Source organism: Osmerus eperlanus, chromosome 4 (assembly GCF_963692335.1).
Source record: "Osmerus eperlanus chromosome 4, fOsmEpe2.1, whole genome shotgun sequence".
NCBI classification, from domain to species: domain Eukaryota; kingdom Metazoa; phylum Chordata; class Actinopteri; order Osmeriformes; family Osmeridae; genus Osmerus; species Osmerus eperlanus.
In genome coordinates this window covers 20,313,304-20,339,442 of record NC_085021.1, presented here as the reverse complement: position 1 = coordinate 20,339,442, position 26,139 = coordinate 20,313,304, and the positions used below count along the sequence as shown (strand labels likewise).

General features: G+C 47.1%; 1 protein-coding gene across 1 annotated transcript in view; it reads right to left on the bottom strand.

Annotated features, from left to right (window-relative positions):
* prex1 (phosphatidylinositol-3,4,5-trisphosphate-dependent Rac exchange factor 1) overlaps positions 1-24,536 on the bottom strand; it is a 70,202-nt gene extending 45,666 nt beyond the window's left edge. The window contains exons 1-4 of the mRNA XM_062460550.1: positions 23,919-24,536; positions 6,741-6,806; positions 6,370-6,492; positions 2,237-2,341 (exon numbers count right to left, since the gene is read on the bottom strand). Coding sequence (XP_062316534.1) covers positions 2,237-2,341; positions 6,370-6,492; positions 6,741-6,806; positions 23,919-24,062 — 438 coding nt within the window. The 5' untranslated portion in view covers positions 24,063-24,536. The remainder of the gene's footprint in view (positions 1-2,236; positions 2,342-6,369; positions 6,493-6,740; positions 6,807-23,918) is intronic.
* Between the last annotated feature and the right edge of the window lie 1,603 nt (positions 24,537-26,139).

The following is a 26,139-nucleotide window of genomic DNA, read 5'->3' as shown; positions in this document are numbered from 1 at the left end:
GAACATTAAAACATGTTATACAACAGAAAAGTTACGACCCCAACCTTTTAAGGAGGTAGAGTAATGCAAATCGAACTGAAACACACTGAATTGTTACTTGTTTGTTCAATACATTTCTTATTGATGTAAACATTGTATAAGAGCGAGGGAGATTGGGGGGTATATTGCCAATAACTGCCTCTCACATATTAATTATGCCATCCATAGTAACGTGAAGTACAGCTTTATTCCTGTTTTGGTGTGTTACATACAATGAGGAAGAAACCTGTACAATGTCCCTGATTTCATGCTATAAAAGTGAAACCTTCCTAAAATAAAAAATGTAAATGCTGAAGCTAAATCTTCATAAGAGCCCTTGATGTGCGTGAGGGCAACTTTGATAATGGCTTTTCTCTCTGCTTCATTTTTTGACGGGAGTGGGGCCTGTCAGACGACAAGTCCTCAAGGGCAAAGAGAGCAGAGATCAAAGGCCAACGCGAGATAGAACCACCGCTAGACTCTCCGCTGAGGATGCAACACGTGACCGAGTCAAGAATCAAACAATATAATTACGTTCAACCGCTTTCAAGTTCAAATGGGGCACTAGGGGGGAAAGATGGAGCGATGCGTTTCTCTTATGGTTATAGAAGCTTATTTATACGCCGGGAGTGGGTTGGGGGGGGGGTTTGGGGGTGTTGGGGTGGAATGTTCACTGAAAGCACTGCAGAATTCTGGGATTCCTAAGATTCCAGACGGTTTGGCAATCCTGATGCAATCCTGGCCTCTCTTTCTTTGTCTGTTTCCATCTCTTCTTTTTCTCTCTAGAAGTCCTCTGTTTTGCTCCTCCTCTCTCTATCCCTTCCCCTCTCCCCTTTTCTCATCTGAAATGTATTTGTAAATCTCAGAGACTGGAACCAGATCTTGACTCTGACCTCATTTCTCATCATCACTTCAGGGGTTTGTAGTCGTTCTGTCAAATGTATTCACACACGGCACCTTGTTGATTAACAAGGAAATCGTGCTGAAACGCAAACACTGAATGAAATTGGATGATGTCAGATATTATATGCTAACACCATGAAACTAAATAATAACAGTCTGATTGAAAAACTACTGCAGAAATGGAGATATGAATTATTAATGAAACACTTCTCCCTGCTAAAACACACACACCAAGAATACCAAGAGCTATCGTGTCTAAACCCTTCCAGCCAGTCTCCTCCTAGTTATATAACTTCTGTATCCTGACAAAAGTTCTGTGTGTCTTCAGTCAGTTGTTTACTGAAGTACTTGATTGCAGGCCTCTTTGCCTCAGTCATCTCAGCTTTCCAGTCACTTGTGAAGCTGAGAGCTGAGCTCAGCTTTTCTGACAGGATACTATGTCAGGAGTAAGGAGGTACTTCTGAGCGGGCTCTCTGTTCTGTATCCTGAAGAGTTCTGCATTATTCAAGTAATTCCAACATTGACGCGTATTCATCAAGTTGGCCTTTTTCAGCAACACGTCAGGCATATTACATACGCAAATAACTACCACCCCCAATAAACAGTGAAGCTGCAGAACGGAGACAATATACACTTGCACTATTGATGTTTGTGTTGATATCATTTGTACAATAAAACCAATGGATTTGTTTCATAACCACCAACTTTCTAGCAAATCAAACCTCTGTCAACTTTCCAATCCCTTCAAGTAGCTGATCTAAGTGGTTAACCCAAGTCTCCAATACATGAAAAAAAAGGAAACCTTTTACAGGCATCAACAGGCTTAATATCTTCCAGTCAGTTGTGCCAACACATTGCAGCTGGCTGGCTGTCTCGCTCTCCGCTTCTCCCTCTCAGAGTCTGACATCATGTTTGAGAGCGTGCTCAAAGACAGTTCCTGTGTGTCCTGTGTTGAGGGGTGAGCCGGGGGTGTCTAAACATGGAAACAGCTGGTGAGAAAGCGACCTTGAGAGTGACCGCGTGCGTGTGCGTCCGTGTGCGGCCGGGGGAGCGTGCGACCTGGTTACCGTTGCCGTCAGATGGACGGACGTCGACAGCGGAAGAGGAGGGAGGGAGGGAGGGGGAGGACAACAGTGATGGGAAAGGAAGAGAGGGATGAGGTGGAGAGAGGTATCAGGTGGTGATGAGACGTGTGGAGAGAGGGAGGAATAAAGAGGAGGGGGTGGAGGAGGAGAGGAGGAGGAGGAGGAGGAGGAGAGGAGGAGGAGAGGAGGAGGAGAGGAGGAGGAGGAGTGCTTGGTGGTTGTGGTCTCACCAGTAGGAAGGTCCTGATGTGTGGGATCTTGTTGAGCTCCATCAGCAGGCGGAGGGCTTTCTCGTGGTTACTGCAGTACTCTCCATACACGGAGAAACGACCCCTCTGAGACACACAGAGAGAGGTGGGGGGAGAGAGAGAGGTGGGGGGGGGAGAGAGAGAGAGAGAGAGAGAGAGAGAGAGAGAGAGAGAGAGAGAGAGAGAGAGAGAGATGGGGGAAGAGAGAGAGGTCAAACAACCATAACACACACACACACTTTTAATGTCACACTGGACTTGTCGGCATCCCTGATATGGTGTGTTTACAAAACAGATTTTCCTCCTGAAGGATGTCCTTGTGTGAGTAAATGCTGTAGTGTGCTGGTAGTAATGTCCAGTTATACTCAGTGCTACAGTTGTACGCTGTAGTGTTATTTACATTTACATTTAGTCATTTAGCAGACGCTCTTATCCAGAGCGACTTACAGTAAGTACAGGGACATTCCCCCCGAGGCAAGTAGGGTGAAGTGCCTTGCCCAAGGACACAACGTCAACGTCACAACGTCATCTGGCACGGCCGGGAATTGAACTGGCAACCTTCTGATTACTAACCCGCTTCCCTAACCGCTCAGCCACCTGACTCCCCTGTTATCAGACCGCTCCTGTTTTGACTCGGCACCAACCAAAGCTATGCACCACACACGGCTTTTTCATCCTCACTTGTCATTTGATATGTAGAGATAAATAAAAGGTTCAAATGCATCATTCATGCACTGTGAAGAACACTGCGTCCAGCACAGAGTCTACCTGGCTTGTACATGCCCCAAGCCCTAGACAAGCCCGTAGCATGGGGGCTACTGAGCACTCACTGGGATGTGAAACCAGCACCGCTTGGCCCTTCGTTCGTTGGGTAATCAAAACGTTTGCTTGTTACTTGAAGCAAGCAGGAAGTGAAATCCAACCTGATCCGAGTACGGATATCTCTGCAACCTTGGGAGAAACGTTAGCCTGGCTGGAAGGCTGGCTGGAAGGCTGGCCGATGGGGTCCAGTTAGCATGGTCCACAGGGCTAATCAATAAAAAGACACCCAAGCTACTGGCTGGCTACAACTGTTGTCTTTGGGACTATTCTGGGCACCGTGGCCTGAGCTGCTCCAACACTGGGAGGAAGCTCCTGCACAGGTCTGTCTGTAACCTGGTACCAAAGAAATATTACATTTACATTTACTCATTTAGCAGACGCTCTTATCCAGAGCGACTTACAGTAAGTACAGGGACATTCTCCCCGAGGCAAGTAGGGTGAAGTGCCTTGCCCAAGGACACAACGTCATTCCGCCTGGCGTGGAATCGAACCGGCAACCTTCAGATTACTAGCCCGATTCCCTAACCGCTCAGCCACCTGACTCCCTGTATGCCACAATAGTGCTCAGTTTCCAACAGCCCTAACTCAGAACTGAGTCTAGACCTCCTGAATTAGCTCTCCTGCTTTCCTTCTGCTTTCTAAAACTACCAGACTCTTACCAACAGAACAAAAGTGTCTCCAGCGTGTGTGTGTGTGTGTGACAGAATGAGGATGAGTGTGTAATATTCTCATGGCAACGCGGCAGGGAGCCAACAAATCTACAGTTGGTAGCCTTTCAGCAACATTACAATCTGCGTCTCCAGGTTCCCATGACGAGGGAGCTGAAAGTGTGTTACCCTATTTTGCGGCTGTGGACACATTGTCAAGCACCACTCTCTCAACCACACGCACACACACACACCCACACATAAACACCCCCCCCCCCCCACACACACACACACACATAAACACCCCCCCCCCACACACACACACACACACACTAGGAGCTGAGCCTGGCAGGGGAACAGAGTCCAGTGCGTGAATAAGAGGAACAGCTGGGCCAGCATATGGTGTACAAATCCTGTTCAATTGACTCGCACACAAACAGTCAATGCTGTGGAGGACGTCGACGAGGTCAAGAATTGTTCTGTTTGTCTGTGTGTGTGTTTGTGTGTGTTTGTGTTTGTGTGTGTGTGGTTCATTAAGAAAACATTGTAAGCTAATTAATCAGATAATGACTTCATTCAGTCAGAAAGTATCACACATTTACAGCCTTCCACTTGAGCAGTCAGATCTTCCAGGACCTTAGTGTGACCTGCGGGGTCACCTGCAGAGCTAGCCTGGTCTCAACGACTCTCCTTGTGCTCTGAATTGCTTAAAGATGTTTGTTTCTTTGAGAAGCAAATCTGTTTCCACCATTGGAATCTTTGGGAGGGTGGGGATTCACAGAGCAATATCAAACACAGGCGAATAAGTGAGTCGATGAAAAAAGAGTCTATTTGTCAAGTGCATAATGAGATGACTGTTGGCTCCTGCAGGATCCATGGTCATGGCTGTGTCTTTGTGTGGTGTGTGTGTGTGTGTGTGTGTGTGTGTGTGTATGTGTGTGTGTATGTGTGTGTGTGTGTGTGTGTGTGTGTGTGTGTGTGTGTGGGGTGTAGTGTGTTAGTCTAGAAACAGGGCAAATATTGATGTCTGTGATGCCCAAACATTCTCAAATTATTTCGTGCGTTCTAATTCTCCTCTGCACGCAAGCTAGGTTCAAATGGGCTGAGTGTTCCTGATCTGCACAGATCCCATTCGGAGCCACTCTGCCTCCACGCCTTAGGTCAACACTCGGGGATATTTGAGGTTCTGGCTGCATTAAGCTGCGTTCCGATCGGAACACTTCCCCTCCCCCTCCCCCTCCCCCTCCCGCTTGTGATGAATATGAGCTTTATCAGGCAACGCGAGGTCTGAGGACACGTCACATCGCTGTTCACGGCCCTCCGTTTGTCCTCGGCTTAGGAACACAAATCTGAACCCCTGTTAAGAGGGGAGTGTTTGGGTGGGGAAATCGTACGCAAGACGGAACGGATCTCCAAATGGAATGCAGCCACTGGACTTGCACTGAGGTCTGGAAGGAACATGGAAAGATGGAGAAAACGCTGGGAGCAGATCACTCCTCTTTCCTACTCGAGAGTGATCGACCTGGACTCCTCTGCTGAACAATGCAGGGAAGTTAATCAAATCTCAGTCGGGGTGTCCCCTGTCGTAGGGTCAAGGGTCGGGGACGGAGGGCACCAGACGAGGGCAGTAGATTGGGCTAGAGGTGTCAGTGTTGAAGGACAGAGGGGTCACTCACTACAGAGAGGAGTGTAATGGATCTGAAGATAACAAAGCCAGTGGTTGTGTAGGTCCAGCCCTCTTAACGACAGGAGAAACACACACACACACGCAAACATACATAAACATGTGAAGGCACAGGCACAGAAACACAGGGACATTCTATTCCCACACACACACACACACACACACACACACACTTGCACAGTGCCAGACAGAATAAGGCACTGTAACATAAGATTTAGAGATGCACTCCAACCGCCCACCACGGCAGCAAAGGCTAACCTCTCCAGCCCTCAGAGAAATGGAAAAAGCATGTTGATGTACTTAAATCAATCGAGTTGTCTGACCTCTCGGTCTGCAGCAGACTCTGTGTGTAGTACCTGGATAGGCTCTCGTTATCTCGGCTGCCTGACAGGCTGGTTTACCAGCAACATGAATCCCTCTCCTCATAGAAAGTGCTTGTGTATGACTTCAGGACAGAGAGCTGTCAACTACTATTGGTTATACTATAAGAGCTAACAGTTTTTTTTACATAATTCTGTCAGCTGATGCTTCTAAGCGACAGAGGGCGAAAGAGAAAGAGAGAGAGAGAGAGAGAGAGAGAGAGAGAGAGAGAGAGAGAGAGAGGGAGAGGGAGAGAGCTCAACTAGTGGGACCATTGTTCCATTGATGAGTGACACACCATCTCTTCCACCCGGGCACAGGCTTGTCTTTGTTGTCCCTAAGGGCCAAATGAGTTCAATCAGGGGGGAGTGGGGAGTGGGGAGGAAGCTCTGGAGAGACGGGGGGGAGAGAGGAAGGGGATGGATGGAAGGGGCGGGGCGGGCGGGTGGAGAGACGAGAGGGAAAGCAATGTGCCGAGGGGGATGCCAGTGACAGAGCCTTGCACGGGTTTGTGGGGAAAGAGGGATAGAGGGGGTCTTTCTAGCGGACAGGATGCAGGCTTGTTTGGGGGGATGGAGGGGAGAGGTGTGTGTGTAACTCACAAACTGCAGGAACACGTGTCCTAGGGCGTGCTGAGGTTGGGGCTCGGGCTGAAGGCTTCCCTCCATGGCTGACAGGACCTCTTTGTGAACGTCCAGGATGGCCTCGATGTTGGAGAACAAGATCTGGAGCATCGAAAACATACAAAACTCAATATGGGTTTTCCCTCCAGGAATAGAAACACCCCAAGAAATGGAAACATATCATGAATATTGTATCATGACATATATAATATCGTATCGTATTCAATCATATCATATCGTCTCGTCATGACTAGGTATCGGCTGAAGATTTGAGCACATCTAACCAGGTTCACGCACATGAGCAGTGACGTCGTGGGAAAGATATAAACGTAGTAATGGTAGGGCCGTACCTTGACATGTTCTGGGGCCAGACACTGCTGTTCATCTGCAGTCTGCCTGATTCTGTGTAAGAAGGCCTGGAAGACAGAGAAGGAGATTGGTTAGCCTGTGTCCACATTACACACATTTTCATTGCTGTGTGTTCTGACCACACACCTGTAAACCCCCCCCACACACACACACATACATTAACAGCTAATACTCTTAACAGTATGTTATCTCAACTATGCCTTGAAAGGCAACGTCATAACATTAAAAAAGTTTCATTGTACATTTACATTTAGTCATTTAGCAGACACTCTTATCCAGAGAGACTTACAGTAAGTACAGGGACATTCCCCCCGAGGCAAGTAGGGTGAAGTGCCTTGCCCAAGGACAGAACGTCATTTTGCACGGCCGGGAATCGAACTGGCAACCTTCAGATTACTAGTCCGATTCCCTAACCGCTCAGCCACCTGACTCCGACTACTGTAATGACAGTGTGAAGGTGTACTCTTTGTCCCAGATCCTGCATATTCATAAGCCAGACACCTCTATAAATACCAGTCTTATTGTGCCGCAGTTTCACACTCCGTGTCTTCAGGGAGACAGTAAAAAGACCATGTCAGGTGGATCTGCAGCACGCTACCTTTGCAACGTTGTGTTTGTGAACCACAGCCCCTCCTGAGACAGCTGACCTGCCACTCAAACCCTGACTGGAGAACGATAAGGCGGGGGAGGCAGGAGGAGCGCATCCCCTTGTCTCTCCATCTCTCTTTCATGTTTTATCTTCTCCTCAGAGTCAGTCGGTCTCTTTCTGTCTGTCTCTTTGCGTCTGCGACGTTCCCCATCCAGACAGGAACAAAGGCCAGAGAGAGAGAGAGAGAGAGAGAGAGGGGGAGAGAGGGAAGCTGTCCCCAAACCCTTTCGCAGTGTCTCCTCCAAGCCTGTTTCTGTCTGGCTACATCCTCTCTTTGTCTGCATCTGCCTCTGTTTGTCTCTCCGATCGGAGCTCGTACACACAGGAAACCCATCAAAAAAGGTGCGTGATGCTACACGATTCTGAGATCTTAGCTATACCCTGAGAGGTAAGGAGAGAGTGCATGAAGGTGGGCATCGAAGAGCCCCTGGCAGCAGGCCGCGCCGACTCCTCTCACCCCGCCGTCTCAGGGCTTGCAGTCAGGGCAGCTCCACAGCCTCCAAACCACAGGGATGGAGGAAGCCACACATCACACACACAAAGAGATGAAGCCACACACATACAGAGAGACACACACACACACATCACACACACCAAGTGATAAACCCCCCACACACACACACACACCACACAAAAGACACACACACACACACAGACAGACCACACACACAACAGGAGATAAAGCCACACACCTCATCCTCCTCCCTTTAATGAAAGACTACCCCTTGCAATCACACATCAGTTCTAAACATAGACAACACTCCGGAGAGTTCCACGTCAGTCAGTCAGTCAGTGCTTCTCCATTGAGACATAACACTTTGGGATCTCTCTGTCTGCCTTTTACAGCCAGCGTTAACACTTGTCATATAAAAATAGCACACAACAGTCAGCGTGCTGGGACTCGGCTAATTAAAGTGTACGCTTATTAGTGGGGAAGTATAGTAGCAGCTTTTGGCTGATTCGAGGGCTGGTTACGGTGCTTGAGGCACTAATTCAATCTCCCATATGGCGACTTGTACCATGTCCATGTTGAAGGAGCCACTCGTGTAGAAGACTGGCCCTTGGCAGCTATGATGAGGAGCACCAGGGGGTGCAGAAGGGGGAAGAAGGGCTTCCTCTCTCTCTCTGCTGGGGTGTACCAGCAAGGTTGAGGACGGGGAGGGTTGGAGGAGGGAAGATGGGTCGATAAAGCAGGAACGAGGGTTAGGAATGGAGGAGAATGATGATTAATGGGTGGGTTGACGGATGGATGGATGGATGGAAATGAAGGAGTCCACCATCACAGTGTCCATGTGACCCAGTATGACTGTTGAGCTCCGAGCCTCACTCCACAGCTGAAATGTGCCACACAGATGTGTTTGAAGGGGCTGGTTGAGAGAGAGAGAGAGAGAAAGAGAAAGAGAAAGAGAAAGAGAAAGAGAGAGAGAGAGAGAGAGAGAGAGAGAGAGAGAGAGAGAGAGAGAGAGAGAGAGAGAGAGAGAGAGAGAGAGAGAGAGAGAGAAAGCAACAAAGAGGTTCTTTCAGTCCATGTCACGCCCCAACACAGCGCTTTAACACCCTGACTGTGTTGGCTAGCCCCAGTGTTCCATCGCAAAACGGACAAGTTTATTTTGAAAAGAAGGAAGCTTTGTCTATCTCCAATCAAGACAAGCCACCAGCTTCAGAAGAGCCAGGATGAGGAAGGCAATCAGATAGCCCTCACCCGGTCAGCAGGCAGGGAAAACTATCTGTGGGGAAAAGGACAGCACGTACATCCACACAGACACACACAGACACGTGGGCTGAATATTGAGTAGCTGTCATCTGATCCACAGGTCTCTGAGAAGACATGCAGACGTGACGCGGACGTGTCCGGAGCAGGCCTGACAAACAGAAAGCCCCTTCTATCGGACATGCCGGCGTCCACTGGCAGCTTGCAGAGGATGCACAGCCTGTTTGTTTTCATATCCATGTCTCCGCTGACCTTTCTCTGGCCCTCTGACGTCAATACCACGTCACACGACATCGCTGCCCTCGCCCCGCGGTATACAAACCAAATGTGAATAGGTAAGGCGGAAACACTGTCATGGTAACCTTGGTTACCCGATGATCATCATCACTAGTTGTTGTCGTCGTCATTGGCGGAGAGCACCAGAGCACCAGCAACAGGCTGGACGAATTCTCTGCTCTATGCTGTAAGCTGCTTTGGCAAAAGCATCTGTTAAAAGAATAAACAATTGCATAACATTTGCTTTAAAAAAACAACAACATAATAATAAAGTACAAATGCAGTTACCCCAGAAAATAATAGTGTCGATAGATAGTAAAGGCCTATGGACTGGGCATTCTCGAAAATTCTATCCGAGTCCTTCATTTTACTCTCAGATTATCTAAAAATAGCACGAAAACTCAATTTAGCCCTCACTCTGTAATGTGGTAATAATGGAGAAGTCAGATGGGAATCTGACCAGGGACACAGACTCAGATTGTGAATCCCTGAGAATCACAACCATGATTCATCTCCTGCCGTATGGTGCTGGGACACAGCTGGCTGGCAGCTTCCAGGAGGAGAAGGCAACAATATTCCACTCCGGGGTCCTGTGCCCAGAGGCGCTGCAGCCTGTTAGGGGGCAACTGCTCATCCTGCACTCACAATTGAGACCAGGGTTAAACAGACGACCATGTAATGCTCCCCTGATATCATGTCACAACACCAAACGGTACCGGCGGACCATGATACAGCCGGCATAGAATCGACCGTGTTCCGTGACTAGCCTACATGTCTGCAGCAACCATCGATCCCTGATGGAGAAACTAAACTGTTATGATTTTGACTGTAACTGTGCTACTGTGAGCTTCTGACAGGAGATCTGGCTACTTGTGCCAGTGGATGACCCTTGGTTTGCAGCATGGGATATGACTACACAAATACCAGATTGATTCATTGAAGCTCTTTAAAGATTTAAGTGTTAATTACCGATGGCATACATCGGCTAACTGCCAACACACTTCTTGTCTGAAGACCACACGCGCACAAACACAACAGACGCAAGCGCTCAACATACTTTTGCTAAAAAAAACAATAGGACACAAACGACATCCTCAGCATATAAAACATAAACAAAATCACATCACCCATTCATCCATGTATCAAAGCCCCCTCCCCCCCACCCCGTTCTCCTTGTCATGGTTCTAATTGTTGAGCCCCCCACCCACCCTCTCTGCTGGGGGGGCACAGAGGGTTGCCTTGGAGATGTGCTTTTATTGCTCTGGTCTGAATCCCCCCTCCCTTCCTCCCCCCTCCCTTCCTCCCCCCTCCCTTCCTCCCCCCTCCCTTCCTCCCCCACCACCCCGTTGTTCTCACTCTCCCTCTCTCTCACACAAACACACGCACACACACACACACACATTCCCCATATGAGCCCACCCGCTTTATCTCATTACGCCGTCTGACTTTAAGGTCTGTGTAACAGGAAACTATTAAATCCCAGCCGCAATAAGCAGGTATTAGCAAAATGTCGCCGTATATTAAACTCGGAACGCTAATTTCCTTGCGAGTGAAAGAGGTAGGAGAAGTAAGAACACCATGATGATGAAATTCATGCAGGATTTGGGATTCATTATTAACAATAAGATATGAAGGGTAATATCGATGATCTCTTCACAAAGATCATATACGGTAGATAGGCGAGAATGTCGAGATTGGTGTTTCGAGCATGTGATTCCTTGACAGTGAATGGGGTTTCAGAGAACACTTCGCTGCCCTTTACAAACAGTTTGGTGCCTCTCCGTACAAGCTAATTTATGACACATCCAGGACAACTGGTGAGTCATCTTTGAGAAAGACCAACCTTTTTAACCCCCTGGGTTGAGCTTTCTCACATAAGCTATTTTGCGGTTAAGTTATCATTAGCATTTATTTTACAAACATGACACCTCCGCCCCCACAATCAACAAACACCACTACAAGCCAATTAGTTTACACGCAAGCTGTCAAAAGCCAAACAAACTTCCATGCAGAGGGGAGTGGCATTGAAGGCTGAACTCCCCCTTTTCAGATAACATCACAAAAGCAATCAGTCCTTATTGAATGGTCTGCAAGTGCCTTGAAAGGTAACAATCGGCGGAGTATTTTCTGCTGCTTATATAGACCGTCTGCTACAAAGAGGTTGCAGCGCAATCTACTTTGTTGGTGTGCTTATGGCATGCAAACAGGAAGTGAAAACAGTGCAATCAGGTTGAACAAAAGCCACAAACCCTGTTTTTCCGAACTGCAATCTTTTCAAAGTCTTCTTTAATAAACAATGTTTGCATGGTGGTGTAAAGTTTTCTCTCCATTAAACACCAGCGGAAAAGTCTCTGGACAGGAAGTGAGGCTTTGTGCAGAGGAAGTGTGCAACGTCGAATTTTTTTAATCTAGGCCAAAGCATGAGTAGAACCTGTTTTGTAAATAGAAACGCAAGCTGCAGAACAGCCCATGATGGCTTTCTTGTTTTTAGAATAACTCTACAAAACAGCAGTGCTGTTTTACTAAGCAACACATCTTGCCTACAGTGACAGCCATGTTGCTCATTCCCCACACATGCCACGATGAAGGAAAATAGTTTATTATAAATAATGGTAATGGACCTCTGATATCAGCTCTTATCTCACAGAAGATTGTGACCAATCTGGCTTGTGTGCAATGAAGCCAATGCCACTTCACCACGACAGACAGACATGCAGACAGACAGACACGCAGACAGACAGCCACGCAGACAGACAGGCAGACACGCACACAGACAGACGGACTCGACACAGACAGGCAGACAGACACACACTCACAGACAGACACGCACACAGACAGACGGACACGCACACAGACAGGCAGACAGACACTCACAGACAGACGCACACAGACAGACAGACAGACAGACAGACAGACACTCACAGACATACACTCACAGACAGACACTCACAGACAGACGGACACGAACAGACAGACAGACACTCACAGACAGACACGCACACAGACAGACACTCACAGACAGACAGACACTCACAGACAGACAGACACTCACTCACAGACAGACACTCACAGACAGAGACAGGCAGGCACTCTTTGCCCCAAGCTGGCGACCCGCTACGCCAGAAACCAGGGTGTGGTCCGGTGTGACCCGCGGCCGGGTGGCGTCTGTGGCGAGCCCAGCGAAGCGAGGATGGCCCCGACAGAGAGGTGCGAGACCACAGACGGGCCATATGCCCGCTGCTCGCTCAACTGGAGATGAGCAGGGGACCTGCTGCCTCCGTGTCTGTCCAGGGTGTGTATGGTGAAGCCTTCCAGATCACCGTGACGATGTCTGTCTGGCCGGGAGAGAACCTTCGGAGATGGATGTGATTGTGTTAAGCTCTTAGACTGATCTTAATAACGTTAGGTCTGAAACAAGCGAATTTGCATATAGCTTTATCACCCCCTGTTTGAGTGTGATTACATCAGGTGTGGCTGGGAAGCTGCATTCATTTAGATCTTACAGTGGATTTTCACAGGTTGTGTCTCAGTGACACAGACAGCTTCACTGTATTACGTGAAATCGTGTAAAAAAAAAAAAAAAAAAATCCACTTCTTCGGTATGTCTACATTGACAAAGTTTGTCACAAGTCAGTCAAACTGGAGAAGTCAAGAATTTCACCATGTCACAACTCTGGAGTAGGACAAGGCCAGTTGCGACAGCGGACGCTGGTGGGGAGGAGGGGGGGTTTCGAATCAGATGCCACCTCGAGGTTAGCAGTAGCAGACTGCCGTCACATGGTCTTGTGGCGAGGGGGGGCACCAGTCCCTCACAGTGGATTTACGGAGAAGGAAAGAATCCCTTTAATGGAGTCACAGCACTTTGTTTACGCTCCACAAGGATCAGCCAGACTCACTTAGAAAGATTCATCACAGTGTTATTGGGATAGTGAGGGCTACGGTCAAATCTGAAGATGTTTAATCATATCACTCAGACTGAGCATTTCTACTGCCGACCCTAGAACCGTGAAAGGACGATAAGTGTGTAATTCTCTGAACAAGCTGTTAACACACCCTTCCGGCGTCCGCTTGCATAATCTGCATGCAAGACACTCAAGATTGTGACGAATGCAATTGGGAGATCGATCGCTAAACGCCTAAAAGTGTGCTAATCACGCACAATCAAATCATATGACTTCAAAAACACCTAGGGTCTTCAATGCCACTGCTGCTGGGGAATCATTAAGACAGAGCTACACCACTGTGTTGCCAAGGTGGCTGTATTTCTGTCTGCAGAGAGGACAGAGGTGGAGAAAAAGGAAAGAATAGAAAGTCTAAAGCAGCAGTGGGGGGGGGGGGGGGTGGAAGTGTGAGCATTTAAATACATTTCAAAGCCTTTTCTCTGCACACAGCCTCACGTGACTGCTGACTGCCAGTTGTTCTGGAGCTGAGAGGAAGGAGGGAGGAGGAGAGGAGCGAGGAGGGAGGAGGGGTGAGGAGAGGAGGGAGGAGGGGTGAGGAGAGGAGGGAGGAGAAGAGGAGGAGAGGAGGGGTGAGGAGGGAGGAGGAGAGAATGGAGGAGGAGGGGATGGAGGAGAGAAGAGGAGAGGAGGGAGGAGGGGTGAGGAGAGGAGGGAGGAGGGGTGAGGAGGGAGGAGGAGAGGAGGAGGGAATGGAGGAGGAGGGGGTGGAGGAGAGGAGAGGAGGGAGGAGGAGAGGTGAAACAGGGATGGAGGAGAGACGGGATATCCATTAGAAGGAGAAAGAAAGGCCTGCTTGGCTGTTACTAATCAGGTGGAACAGATAGTATTGGGGGCAAAGGAGGAATTGAAGAGAGGGAGCAATGTAAAATGGTTAGCGGGTAGACTTCTGCAGTTGCAATTAAAGCTAAGCTAAATGTCACACTGCATGGCTTCTCTGCAGCCACCCAGGTAAACACTGGCTTGAGTGACAGATGCAGTCAGGAGAGAGCTTGTGTTCAGCTAGAGCCAAACTCAGGTAAATCAATAGCGAAACAAATTGAATCAAATCAAGCTTTGGTTTCCTGACTTTAGATATTATCTGAACAAACCAAGGGTAAAATGAAACAAGAATGTTTGTCATGTTTTATTAAGCAAGTATGCGGATATCTGGCTTTTCTTCCTGCAACTTCAACCAAGTGTTCCAGTAATTAGGGTGTAACAAGCACTGATGACAGGTCAAAGGTCAGTTGAGGGGAAATCATTTTCACCCCATGCAGAAGAAACCCCTCATTGTCTATTGTAAGCTAAAAATGACACGGTATGGAACATTTGAAATATAAATGTAGACTATTTGTACACAATTCATATTAAAGTCTGAATATTAAGAACATGTCTTTTGAAATCATCATTGACAGGCAAAGCAACCTAGAAAGGCTCAACTGTGGTTGACAACACCTTTATTTTTTAAGTTTCCTACCCCTCCCCCTCATCAGTGTTGACCCCCCCCCCAGTCTAAAACGTTGGGAGGAGGGGGGAGGGAGGAGGGGGGAGAACTGGAAGTGTTTTAGGCCTGTTCAACTTTTCTTTTCTGTGGATCAAGTGCCAATGCAAGCTGTTATATCCGTTCATTCATGTATTTTCTCCATTTGTAATGTATATTGTTGACCGGAGAGGGAAGCGTTCTGAGATGTGGCCCTGCCCAGATGAAGTACATCCTTCCTTCAGACGGACAAAAGACAGGCTGCATGTGTTTAACACATAGAAGAAACATCCACATAAGGGAAAATGCATGTGGAAATACACAACAATGGCCACAGACTGCAGGCATTTAAAAATGGCTGTTCTGCATCCTTGTTGCTAAAACTGGTATCCTAGTATGTTGTATTTTAGGTCAGTAGACAAATATACAACTTTTCCCCAATCTCCTATACTTTTCAAGTTTTCTACTTTGTTGCTCTTCCCATCCAGCGAGCCTCAATTTCAATTGGGAAGAAAGTCTCCCACGGTAGTCCTGTAGGTCTTATATAACCAGGCAGGGGAGTGTGTGTGTGTGTGTGTGCGAGAGTGAGAAAGAGTATAGACTGGTACAAAGCTGAAGTGTTTTCCTGTTTGCTCTCCGCAGCATCAGCATTCATCAGGTCCAGGCACCAGAGCCTCCCTCAGGGTACGCTTGTGGACCAGTAACCCCACTATGGACTACACTTGTCAGGTTTGCCACCGAACCCAGCGAGCCTCCTTTTCAATCCACCTCAGTTCCCACACCAGGACCGAACTCACCCCCGCCTCGAGTGAATCGCAGATTCAGGAAGCATCGACTAACTAAGTTCTCAATCCCCCCCCCCCCCACCTCTCTGGAAAAAAACCCCCAACGACAACAAGCTAAAAACAGTGTCCACTGAAGGGTCTTTCTTGTTTTGCAGAGAGTTTTTTTTTCTTCCTATCCTCAGAGGAGGATAGGACAGTTCTGGAAAAGGGGCCAAGGCCATTTTGGGGTCGACGTGGCATGAAATTGAATAAATAAATGAAGAAATCCCGTCTTTGTGGTCGGGTTGCAGTGGAGGGAGAGAAAGGCCCCCAGTCTTGCCACAATGAAGGGGACCCCAGCACTCCCCTTTCTCTCTGAACACGTCATTAACTCCCTCCTCCCCTCCATTTCCCTCAAAAATCTCCCCCCTCCACCCTCCCCTGTCTCCCCTCTCTCTTCCAATAGCAACCCTTTTTGGCTGTGCTCATCACCAACACAAAGTGCTCTTTGAGTGTCGTCCATTTTTTCTCTAGTTCTCTCACTTCCGCTTAGTGGGGCTTTAAAGTTTCGGACTCTCAGAAGAGTTATCACGGAAGGAAACATGGGAAGGGAGGGGGGGCTTGGTTCTTCTTCAGACAAATGGAAAGACAGACAGGAAGCTGGACTGGACTTCCTGTCAAAGAAATGACAGCTTTCCCCTGCTAGCCTGTCAACCAGCATGGTCCTGCTAAACAACCTGACATTAACATAGTCAAAATCCTACATCATGAAAGCACGGCTGACAGACCGGATCAGACCATGTATTTATTTTGTTCAGTTATTTACTGACATTATCTTGGAGTGTCTTGACTAGTGCTTCAAGGGCCAGCGCAACATAACAACCATCAACAAGATCCAAACCCATGTCTTCTATCGTGACAGTCTCGCTGTAATCTATCCAATGTTAGGGCCAAGTCTGTACCACATGGTGAGTGAGAAGGCTGAACATTTCAACTTCCTCCTGTTTCCCAGTAATCACGGAGTACAGCCCTGTCCTCAGGAGCAGGCCTGTTTTTATAGGCAGACGTGGGAATGAAGCATGTCAGATTGGAGAGGAAGGGTCTTTTCACCGTCTCATTTGGGTAAGAGCTCCCGCCTTTACAGTGGCTAAACGCGTAATGAATCGGTTATAAATATCCTTTTATGACCTCTTTGCTCTTTCAAGATGCCTGCAGTCCCTGGCTGCCACATAATTATGGACCCTCACCCGGCACACGCCCGGACGACACGTACGTCGACACGACACACACACACGTCCACAACCAGCCGGCGTAAACAACAATTACAGCCCTCAGAAGACTTCTCTCTTGCTCTCACAAACGTGCGTCTGGTGTTCCTCAGCGAGGCCTGCTCGAGGTGGATGGCGTGGCCTGGGTGGTGTCATGTTGAGGCGACATGTGGCGCTCTGGAGATAGCATCTCTGGACAGGCTGGAGAGGCCATCTGGAGGTCTGGACGAGGGCGCGTGTTGACAGGGACCACGGGAGAGGCTAGTGAGCCGTCGTACGTCAGAGCTCCTAGTATGGGCGCTGGTCTGAGCGTGGGTGAACCCATGCGGGTTATCTGGGCATCACCACTTACGCAAGACTTTGTCACTGTTGTTAGGGTGATAACCCATTGTGAGTGTGTGCGTGTGTGTGTGTGTGTACACGTTTACATGCACGTATGAGAGTGTGTGTGTGTGTCATCTCTCGCCAGAGAGAGCCTCTCTTGGCCTTCACTCAGGCAGACATCAGCAGTGTCATTGAGGCCCGCTGAGAAGATGGATGTGAGGAACTGAATTAGCTCCCTGCTACGTTGTTTCAGTCATTAGACAAGCCAGCCGAGATCAAAGGGAACACCCACTGGTGCTGAATCACACATGAGAACATGGCCGGGCAGATGCACACACACCCATGTCCTAGGATTCAGCTTAATCACACTTCACTGGAAAACCATTTTTGCAAGCTAGACCTGTAGTTAGACCTCATTTCAGATGACGCTTCTCGAAATGACGTAAACTCAAGTACTGTATTGTGTGTCATTGCTGGTGCAGAATATCATCAGAAGAGGGCACAACCTCCACTTCAAATGGCCTTTTACGTGTTTGGAACCTTTGTGGATGAATTGTGGATCCCTAACACGTTCTATTGGTGTTCTTAAGTGATCCGCGTGCGTCTAAACCGCTGCAAACACAGACACACACTCAATCCATCACTTCTATCACAACAAACCCTCTGACCATTAGTCTTCCTGTGGGCTTAAGACAGCAGGACCATTATCCAACATTCATCAAACCTTCTCACAACTGTAGAAGGTGTCGGACTGGAGGCTTGTCGGGGTAGTTTGCGGTCAATGTTTCTCAACAAGCATGAATGACCTTTAACCTCCAGGATCCCACACATCTGCCTGTGTTTGCCGATCTCTAACGAAACCTTGCGGGATCCCATCTTCTGTCTGCAAGTTCCAAGCCCACTGGGATGAAATTCTGAACTTTTACAACCCTCCATCCTACCTATTCATTCTGGAAGAGAATAAAAAGCCTGCTGTTCAATTACTGGCTCATTGTCCGGCTCTGGGAAACTTGTCCTGGTTCAGTTCGGGTCACAGTCTTCAAGGGGACAGTGGTGGTCTCGCGTTGCAGCCATTTACAAGGGAAGACAAGTCACTAATTGTATCATATATCAGCCTATTGAAAACACTTCACATAGCCATTCACATCCATTGTCCTTGTGTCATCTTTTGGCATTCACTTGGGTCATAAAAATGTCTTCCTAAAATCCCAACTAACACATCTGGACAGCCTCTTTTGTCCACATTCTTCGCTGAGTTAGAACGGACGTGAAGCTCACTGCCACTATTGCCTACGTGAAGGAGGGAAGAGGGAGATGGAAGAGGAGCTCGTGAGAAGAAAGAGGAAGAATGGCTGCTGATTTCAGAGAATGGAAACTGTATTCACTAAAACTCATGGATCAGAATCACACTATCTGCTCTTGGAAGTACATCCCACCATACAAACCTTCAGGACATTCTCCTAAATAGACAACGTCTTTGGTGAAAGATTCACAGTGTGCAAATTAACGCCACAAGGTGGGAACCACAGAGACAAAAGTACTAGCAGGCTCAAGTAATCAAATGAGAGTTTGGTAACGACTGTCTGTAAGCCTCTAAACCTCACTCCAGAATGCCATTCAATGCTAACCACGTAACGCTTCAGTAGTGCTTCTCTCCTATGCTAATTTACTCCTGTCGGCGCACGCACAGGAAACTGAAGCGTTCGAACACACACCCAGGAGGAGTTCGCGTTTTGACATTATATATGCCTCTGTGTTGCTGAAGGTTTAGACATGTTAACTAGATTCAAAAAATTCCTACTGCAATCTTGCGCCCTGGAGAAATAGCTTATAAATGCACATGACTGGGGGGGGGGGTGAAGAAAAAAAGAGATTAAGTTGGGACTGACATTTCCCTCTTTTGTATTCAACCCTGTTCCATAATAGTTAAGCTTGGCACTGTAACCGCGGCGATAACCAAGCTACTGTAGTAGGGGGTGATGTAGGGGCGCATGCATGGTGGCTACTTAAAACATTAGACTTCTCTTGGAGCACATCAAACACATACCTCCTGTTAGCGGGTTATGCTGTGGAAGCAGGGAGAAAGCATGGAGCTGGGCTGGAGCAGGGGCTAGGTTTCTGACAGCAGCGGAGAACGACAAAGAAAGCTGGATGGAGGACTAATGAATGAGTGTTCACAGGGGGTATGGGGTTTAAACGGCCCTTTATCTCTACAGACATACCCATTGTTTGCAGAGGAACACTCTAAACCCTCCTAAATGTGTATCTGGACCGGTGTAATTAAGGAAACAATTGGATGGAATGAGAAAAAATGTTTCGAGAATGAAAGCAACAAACTGTGTCAAGAGATAGGCTTTTACTATCCAAACTGACACACGTAAGGTTTGGTTGAATGGGTCTCATTGTCTTCTGTTTGCTAATCAGGAATTTACGAGGTGTGTGAGGACCTGCCATGTCATGCTTTTTAAGTCTTACATTTACATTTAGTCATTTAGCAGACGCTCTTATCCAGAGCGACTTACAGTAAGTACAGGGACATTCTCCCCGAAGCAAGTACGGTGAAGTGCCTTGCCCAAGGACACAACATCATTTGGTTGGCATAGCCAACCCGATTCCCTAACCACTCAGCCATCTGACTCCCTGACTTCATGTCTTATGAAGCAGCAGTGCATTTAAAGACCCAGTAACAATCAGAAGCTTCACAACAACGCCACAGCAGTCCACCACAGTAACGAACCTAACCCTCTATAAAAGGACACCACGGGGCCAATCTGCCCCTTGGTGTGGGGCTTGTTTGGGTGCATATAGTGTGTGTGTGTGTGTGGGGGAGGGGGGGGCACTAGGACTGGGGTTACAGTGAGTTGAAGCCACCAGCGTAGCAGACAAGAGGGGAGTTATAAACCGAGACTATTTTTACACCAGGCCAGAGAAACCTGATGCTGGTGTTTCCCAGCGAGGACACACGGAGAGGACACGGGGAGAAGGAGAACAAGCAAGAGGCTCAGACAGGAAGTTAAGGGTTGACTTCCTGCGTGGCTTCCTGGGCACCGAACGGTGTGTTTGTGTAAGTGTGTGTGTGTCATCCTGTTTGTTCAGTGACCCTGGTCTGTGGAAACCACAGCTGGGTTTTAGGACTCAGCACCAGCTGGAGAAGCAGAGAAGACTGTGGTCCAAGTCGAAATAGTCACCTTGTTTTTGTGTTTAACTTTTACTCATGGGTGCACACACACATACGCAGGCAAACCCATGAGAGGTAGGTGTGTGTGTGTCTATAGATAATCCCACTGTGTGTGTGTGTGTGTGTGTGTGTGTGTGTGTGTGTGTGTGTGTGTGTGTGTGTGTGTGTGAGTGCGTGGTGTAGGTTTACGGGGGTCAGGATTTCCAGATGTTTCCTATTAAGCCATCTTGTCTGAAGTCATGCCCACTTCCACACACACACACACACACACACAGGTTGTAAACAAATTTTCATCATGCACTTTGTAACATTTGAATAATGGAAATGATCTCAGGGTTGTACAGGTCTGGGCTGAGTGGGAGGGTTTATGACTCCATTGTAAGACTTCAGTTTTGCGTGGTGTAGGACCACTGTCCATATGGTCAACCGCGTTTCAAAAACGTCTGCAGTTTTCAAAGCGGTTGTTATTTCCCATTTCCTATGGTTTGTGGAAATCCCTCTCATCCACATAATAGGATGTGAAGTAACCATGTTCATGACATAGCCTTGGATTTCAGAATATCATGCTGGGGGAAATCCTGTCGTGTGCATAAGTAAATCAAAAGGATGCCCCGGGGGAAAACCCCATTCAATCTGTGCAGAGTAATAATCCACAGGAATGAAAAGTAGAGTCCATGAAACAAACACTTGTAGGTAGCAGCTATCACTTCACTAAGGTAGAAGGCAGATTAACCAACCTAAATGAGGGCAACTCTCACTTCCACAACTCGGGAATGGATTCTTTCAGAGACTAAGAATGACAGTGCCAAGTGAAACGAATCCAGTTATCCCTGCTTCACTCTAACCCCCCTTACCCCCCCAACCTGCCCTCCCCAGCCGATTGGATAAGCTCGTTGGCACTGGTAATTGCCAAGAGATGAGTGAGTGAGGGGTGGTGTGTGTGTGTGTGTGTGTGTGTGTGTGTGTGGGTGGGGGCAGAGATGTGCAAGCTGGATAAACATACCTTTGTGTGTCATCGTGATCATTGGCGTGTGGAGTGTGGTAACAGAAAAATACTGAGGTGATGACACAACGGAAGGTGGAAACAGGAAGACGGTGTGGCAGTGAGGGGTGCTGGGGCTGTGGGGGGGGGGGGGGGGTGACGGTGGTTATTAACCCTTGTGTTATCTTCGGGTCATTCTGACCCATCAGTCATTGTGACCCACCGTCGTATTGCGACAGATTTACCGCATACAAAGACAAAGTGAAGCATTTTCTTTTAACCATTGGGCTGTCTTAGACCCCCCACATTGCAAAGGTTAAAATAAAATTATTTTAATTTATTTTTGTATTGGGTAAAATTGGGTAAACACAACGATGGTTCGTTATGAACCTTTGGGTCATGTGACCCGAAGGCAGCACGAGGGTTAAGAGGTCACTGACGACCAGAGCTCTGTTTGATTCCCCCCCCCCACCTTCACATGGTCGTCTCATCTCCAGGTGTGAATGGAGGACAACAACCAACACACGTTGGCACCTCTGGATCAGGAGAGGGGATCTACGCCACCTGACCCCCCTCCTGCCTCCCACCTGGTGTTCCCTCTGATTGGCTCTGGTGTCTTCTGTCAGGGAGATAGCGACAGCACTAGCCCCCCTGGGCTATCTTTACTGAAACCATCTGGTGGCCTTCTTCATCAGCCCCCCCCCCCCCCCCCCCCCCCCCCCGACATACTTTATCAACACCAAATGAACCGTTGGACGGCAAAGACCCTGCTTCCAAAGAGGAGGGGGCTTAGCACTGCTGGGGGGGTGGGCGGGGTGGGGGGGATTATCCCGGATTGGAGTTAAAACAAAATTTTATGAATGTGTGTGTGACTTTTAACGATTTTAATGCCACTGAGCCATTGATGCCATGGCATCCCATCGCCAGATCAACGGGCTTTGGGTGGCAGGCGCCCACTCTGCCCAGTAGGCTCGCTTAAGCGGACATGAGAGAGAACACACACATACCTGCTATCAGGCAAATCCGTTCCGTGCAAAACGGTTATCGTTCTCAAATGAAGGCTGACACGGCTATGCCACTGATGCTGGACAAGAGCAGCCATTACCCACATCAAGGGAGAGTCAGGTGGCTGAGCGGTGAGGGAGTCAGGCTAGTAATCCGAAGGTTGCCAGTTCGATTCCTGGCCGTGTCAAATGACGTTGTGTCCTTGGGCAAGGCACTTCACCCTACTTGCCTCGGGGGGAATGTCCCTGTACTTACTGTAAGTTGCTCTGGATAAGAGCGTCTGCTAAATGTAAATCTATCAACAGTGAGGCCATGCCTCTCTATATCCAGCATCCGCCATCTCCAACACTGCTGATCCTTCAGCTTTGCCTGGGTCCCCAGAAAGCAGAGTATCCACTAACTAGAACTACAGAAGAACAACATGCAAGAGCTGAGCAGGCACAGTGGTGCACTGCTGTTGAGACGTCCACCCCCCCGCCACGCTCCCTCTTCAGAAGCATGGGTTAAATTAAGAGATACTGCGTGATGTCATGTGAGATAGACAGAGAGTGGAGCCAGAGTTATGAGGGTTCAGAGCTGCTTCTGAGACTCCTCCTGTATCTCTGTGTATTTTCTTTGACAATTCAATACCCACTGGAGTTACGTAGAGGTCATGACTTTAAAGCCCTCTGCTTTAGAAAAGCCCAGAGGAGGTTTAGAGCGGAAACTTTGTTTTGTTGAATTTTATAATTGTGTTGAAGGAAAGTGAAGGTGACAAATGTAGCCTAACTACTGAGTTAAAAACGGCACCAGATGCCCGTCAAAAAATGTTAAATCCGTTGGATACAGTTCGTTCAAGGACTTCAATCCTTTCAGACAGTAGTTGTATCGTTTTTTCGTGCTGTGACTGAAATATGATGAGAGCCACCTGCACAGAACTAACAGTTACGGATAACGGGGGGAGACAGACAATGAGACGTAACAAATAAATATGACAAGGATGGTGACAAATTAAATTACTGTCTGCAGGTGGTCAGGCACCGTGACATAAATGACACGCTCTCAATGGCCAATCTTTAGGGATGTGAGAATAAGAATGAATAGATAAGGTTGTATAAAAAATGATTTTTAACAACTCCGAAAAAAGGGGGTGGAGCAGGCGAATACAGATTGAATTTGAAGCGAGTGACAATGTTTGTGATCAGAAAATTGCTTTTGAAATTTTGGTTTCAACTTGCAAGAACCCAGGAAAATACACACTATAAAAAATGTGGGAAAAGCGACGATAAGCGTGTGAATGATTTAGCAGTGTTGCTGGGTCCCTTTAAAACAGCTGAATGATAATTCCCCTTTCTGTGCACTCGCGCTACACAGGCAATGATATCTGACCAAAGGAAGCCACTCAGCTGATTTCCACCAAAACAAATCTGACAGACATGAGATTAAATTAATATTGGTAACTGCAGCGAGTGGCCGTCACTTCAGCTGATGGAAGCCTATGAGGAGATAAATTCAACAGATTGTCAAGAAGCCTACACTAGCCTAACAACACAACACTGCTACCAAACCGACAAATAAAGCAATGAACGGGTGAGACCTTACCGATTGAAGGAAAAGCAAAGTCCGAACGTAATCCCTCTCAGTGTTTAAGATTTCGTTTAAAACACAGAGCCTCAGTCTAAACTGTCGGTCCGAATCTTTGGTGGCGTGGATACCGTTCTCCTGGTGCCCGTCTTCTTCTTCCATGTTGATGTTGTAGCCTACTGAAATTTAGAGAAGAACAACTCGCTCTCTCTTATTCTTGATGTCTTGTTCACTTTCAAAGTATCCAGAATAGGCTGCTTCAGTCCATGTTGAAGCGCCTAGCCCTCGAACCCCGAGGCAATGATGCGCAATGCGTCATACGCTTGAAATAAACTCCAAAAGTAGCTTTAACTAAATAAAAGTGAGAGATTGCTACAACAGTCTTTCCAATGACGACCCTTCTGATGGCTAGTAATTGGAGATCGATTCGCGAGGGAGTCCTGTATTGAATCGAGTCAAAGTTGCTTTGATAACCAGTCCAGAGGAGTTACAAAAACGAACTCAAACCGGTCACGTTTCAGTCAACATACGCAGGCTTGAGGAGACCACTGATTTAGGCTAAGAACCAAGTTCCGCAGAAGCAGTAGCCTAGGTAAAAGCACTCGCGTTCTCTGAAGCTTGTAGCCTACTCCTCACTTCTGCTCTGAGCGCTCTGAACGTCAATGGTCTAGGTGCAGGCACAAGGGACCGTCTGTATATTACCACGAAAACAAATTACAGTTTAACATTGATTATCATAATACCCCCTTAATTAAATAGCCTACATCTTCACATTTGGGACACAGTTGTTTTAAATCACATTTGCCACTAAACGGCGTTAGTAAAATTATAAAATGCAGTGCATTATTTAACGTAGGCTAAATTGACAAAGAATCAGTTTGTTAGAATGCTTGTCATTTCACTCAACTTCTACTCTTTGGTTAAAACATTTAGTAGTTATTTCAGATGCATTGACACAATATTGTTTGGCTAATTGTCATCATAAGGGAGTCTAGTTTACAAATGTAGCCTAATGCAAAACAATTGCACAGATGTTTAAAAAGAGCCACGCGTGAAGGCAGTGCCCTCTAGTGGACTTAGTCAACTGTCAGTTAGACGTTTTGATAAGTTGCCTCATCTCTATGTCCTGACAAACATTTCAATATTTTATTTCAGGGCTCTCAAGTCTTACGCATTTCAACCATTTCTCATGCTTTCACGCAAGACCTTGTATTTCTCAAGCTGAGAAGGAAGGGATAACTTGTCCGCTATAGCCTATAGCAGTGGCGATTTTAGACTCTTTAGGGGTGCTCAAGCACACCTGCATTTCATCTCAGCACCCCTAAAAATATGATAATAAAAATAAAATAAAAATGAATTATTATGAATTATTATTATCTTAATACTTTACTGCCTAAGCCAACATTCCAAACATTCCATATGCTGTTGAAATATGATATTCATATTCATATTAATAGTTTATGAATTTTCATATTAAATCATACACCTTAACTGTTTATACCATATTGAAGAAGAGAACTAACTTAAGTTTTCGTGCTCTAACATGTTAAAACAATGTTTATTTATTGTTGACACATCATTATAATTTCATTTGATGCTGGTAGTTCATGAAGAAGGGGACTTTCTTAGTTTTTTAATTCATTCAATATTTTGCATAATAATAAATGAATGTATTGATTTTCATCCAGTGAAATGAGTGATTTATTAGCAAGGGGGTTTAACACTTTTGCAAGGCACTGTATCCATGTCACATTCTCATTGGGGGCTGAGCCCCCCTAAAGGTCTGATCCTAGAATCGCCCCTGGCCTAAAGGCTACTATTAATGGACGAGGCGCTGTGGGAAGTTTTCTGCCCTGTCTCCAGGATTTCTGTACGCCAAACTTTTGATAAAACTTGTCAGCCCCGTTTACATGAATGGACAACAAGCAACAGTGAACTCTTCAATTACAATGCAAGGCCATGTGTCAGTTTACTATTGCGCCTTTTACAGATATGTTAAAAACGTTTGCTAAATTAATAAAAGGTAAACGTTAATAAAAACAGCCATGTCAAATGCGTGTTCATAGCTGAAGGGAAAGGTGTTGCCTTCTTTCATACATCAGTCTTCTAGAATGAAACGGATAACCGTCACACAGCCGTTAGGGCAAATTCACATCCTGTTCTAGCTGCCAAAACACACATAAAACATAGCACGCTTAATATCACAAAACAGATGAACACACCCCACCTATAAGCAGAG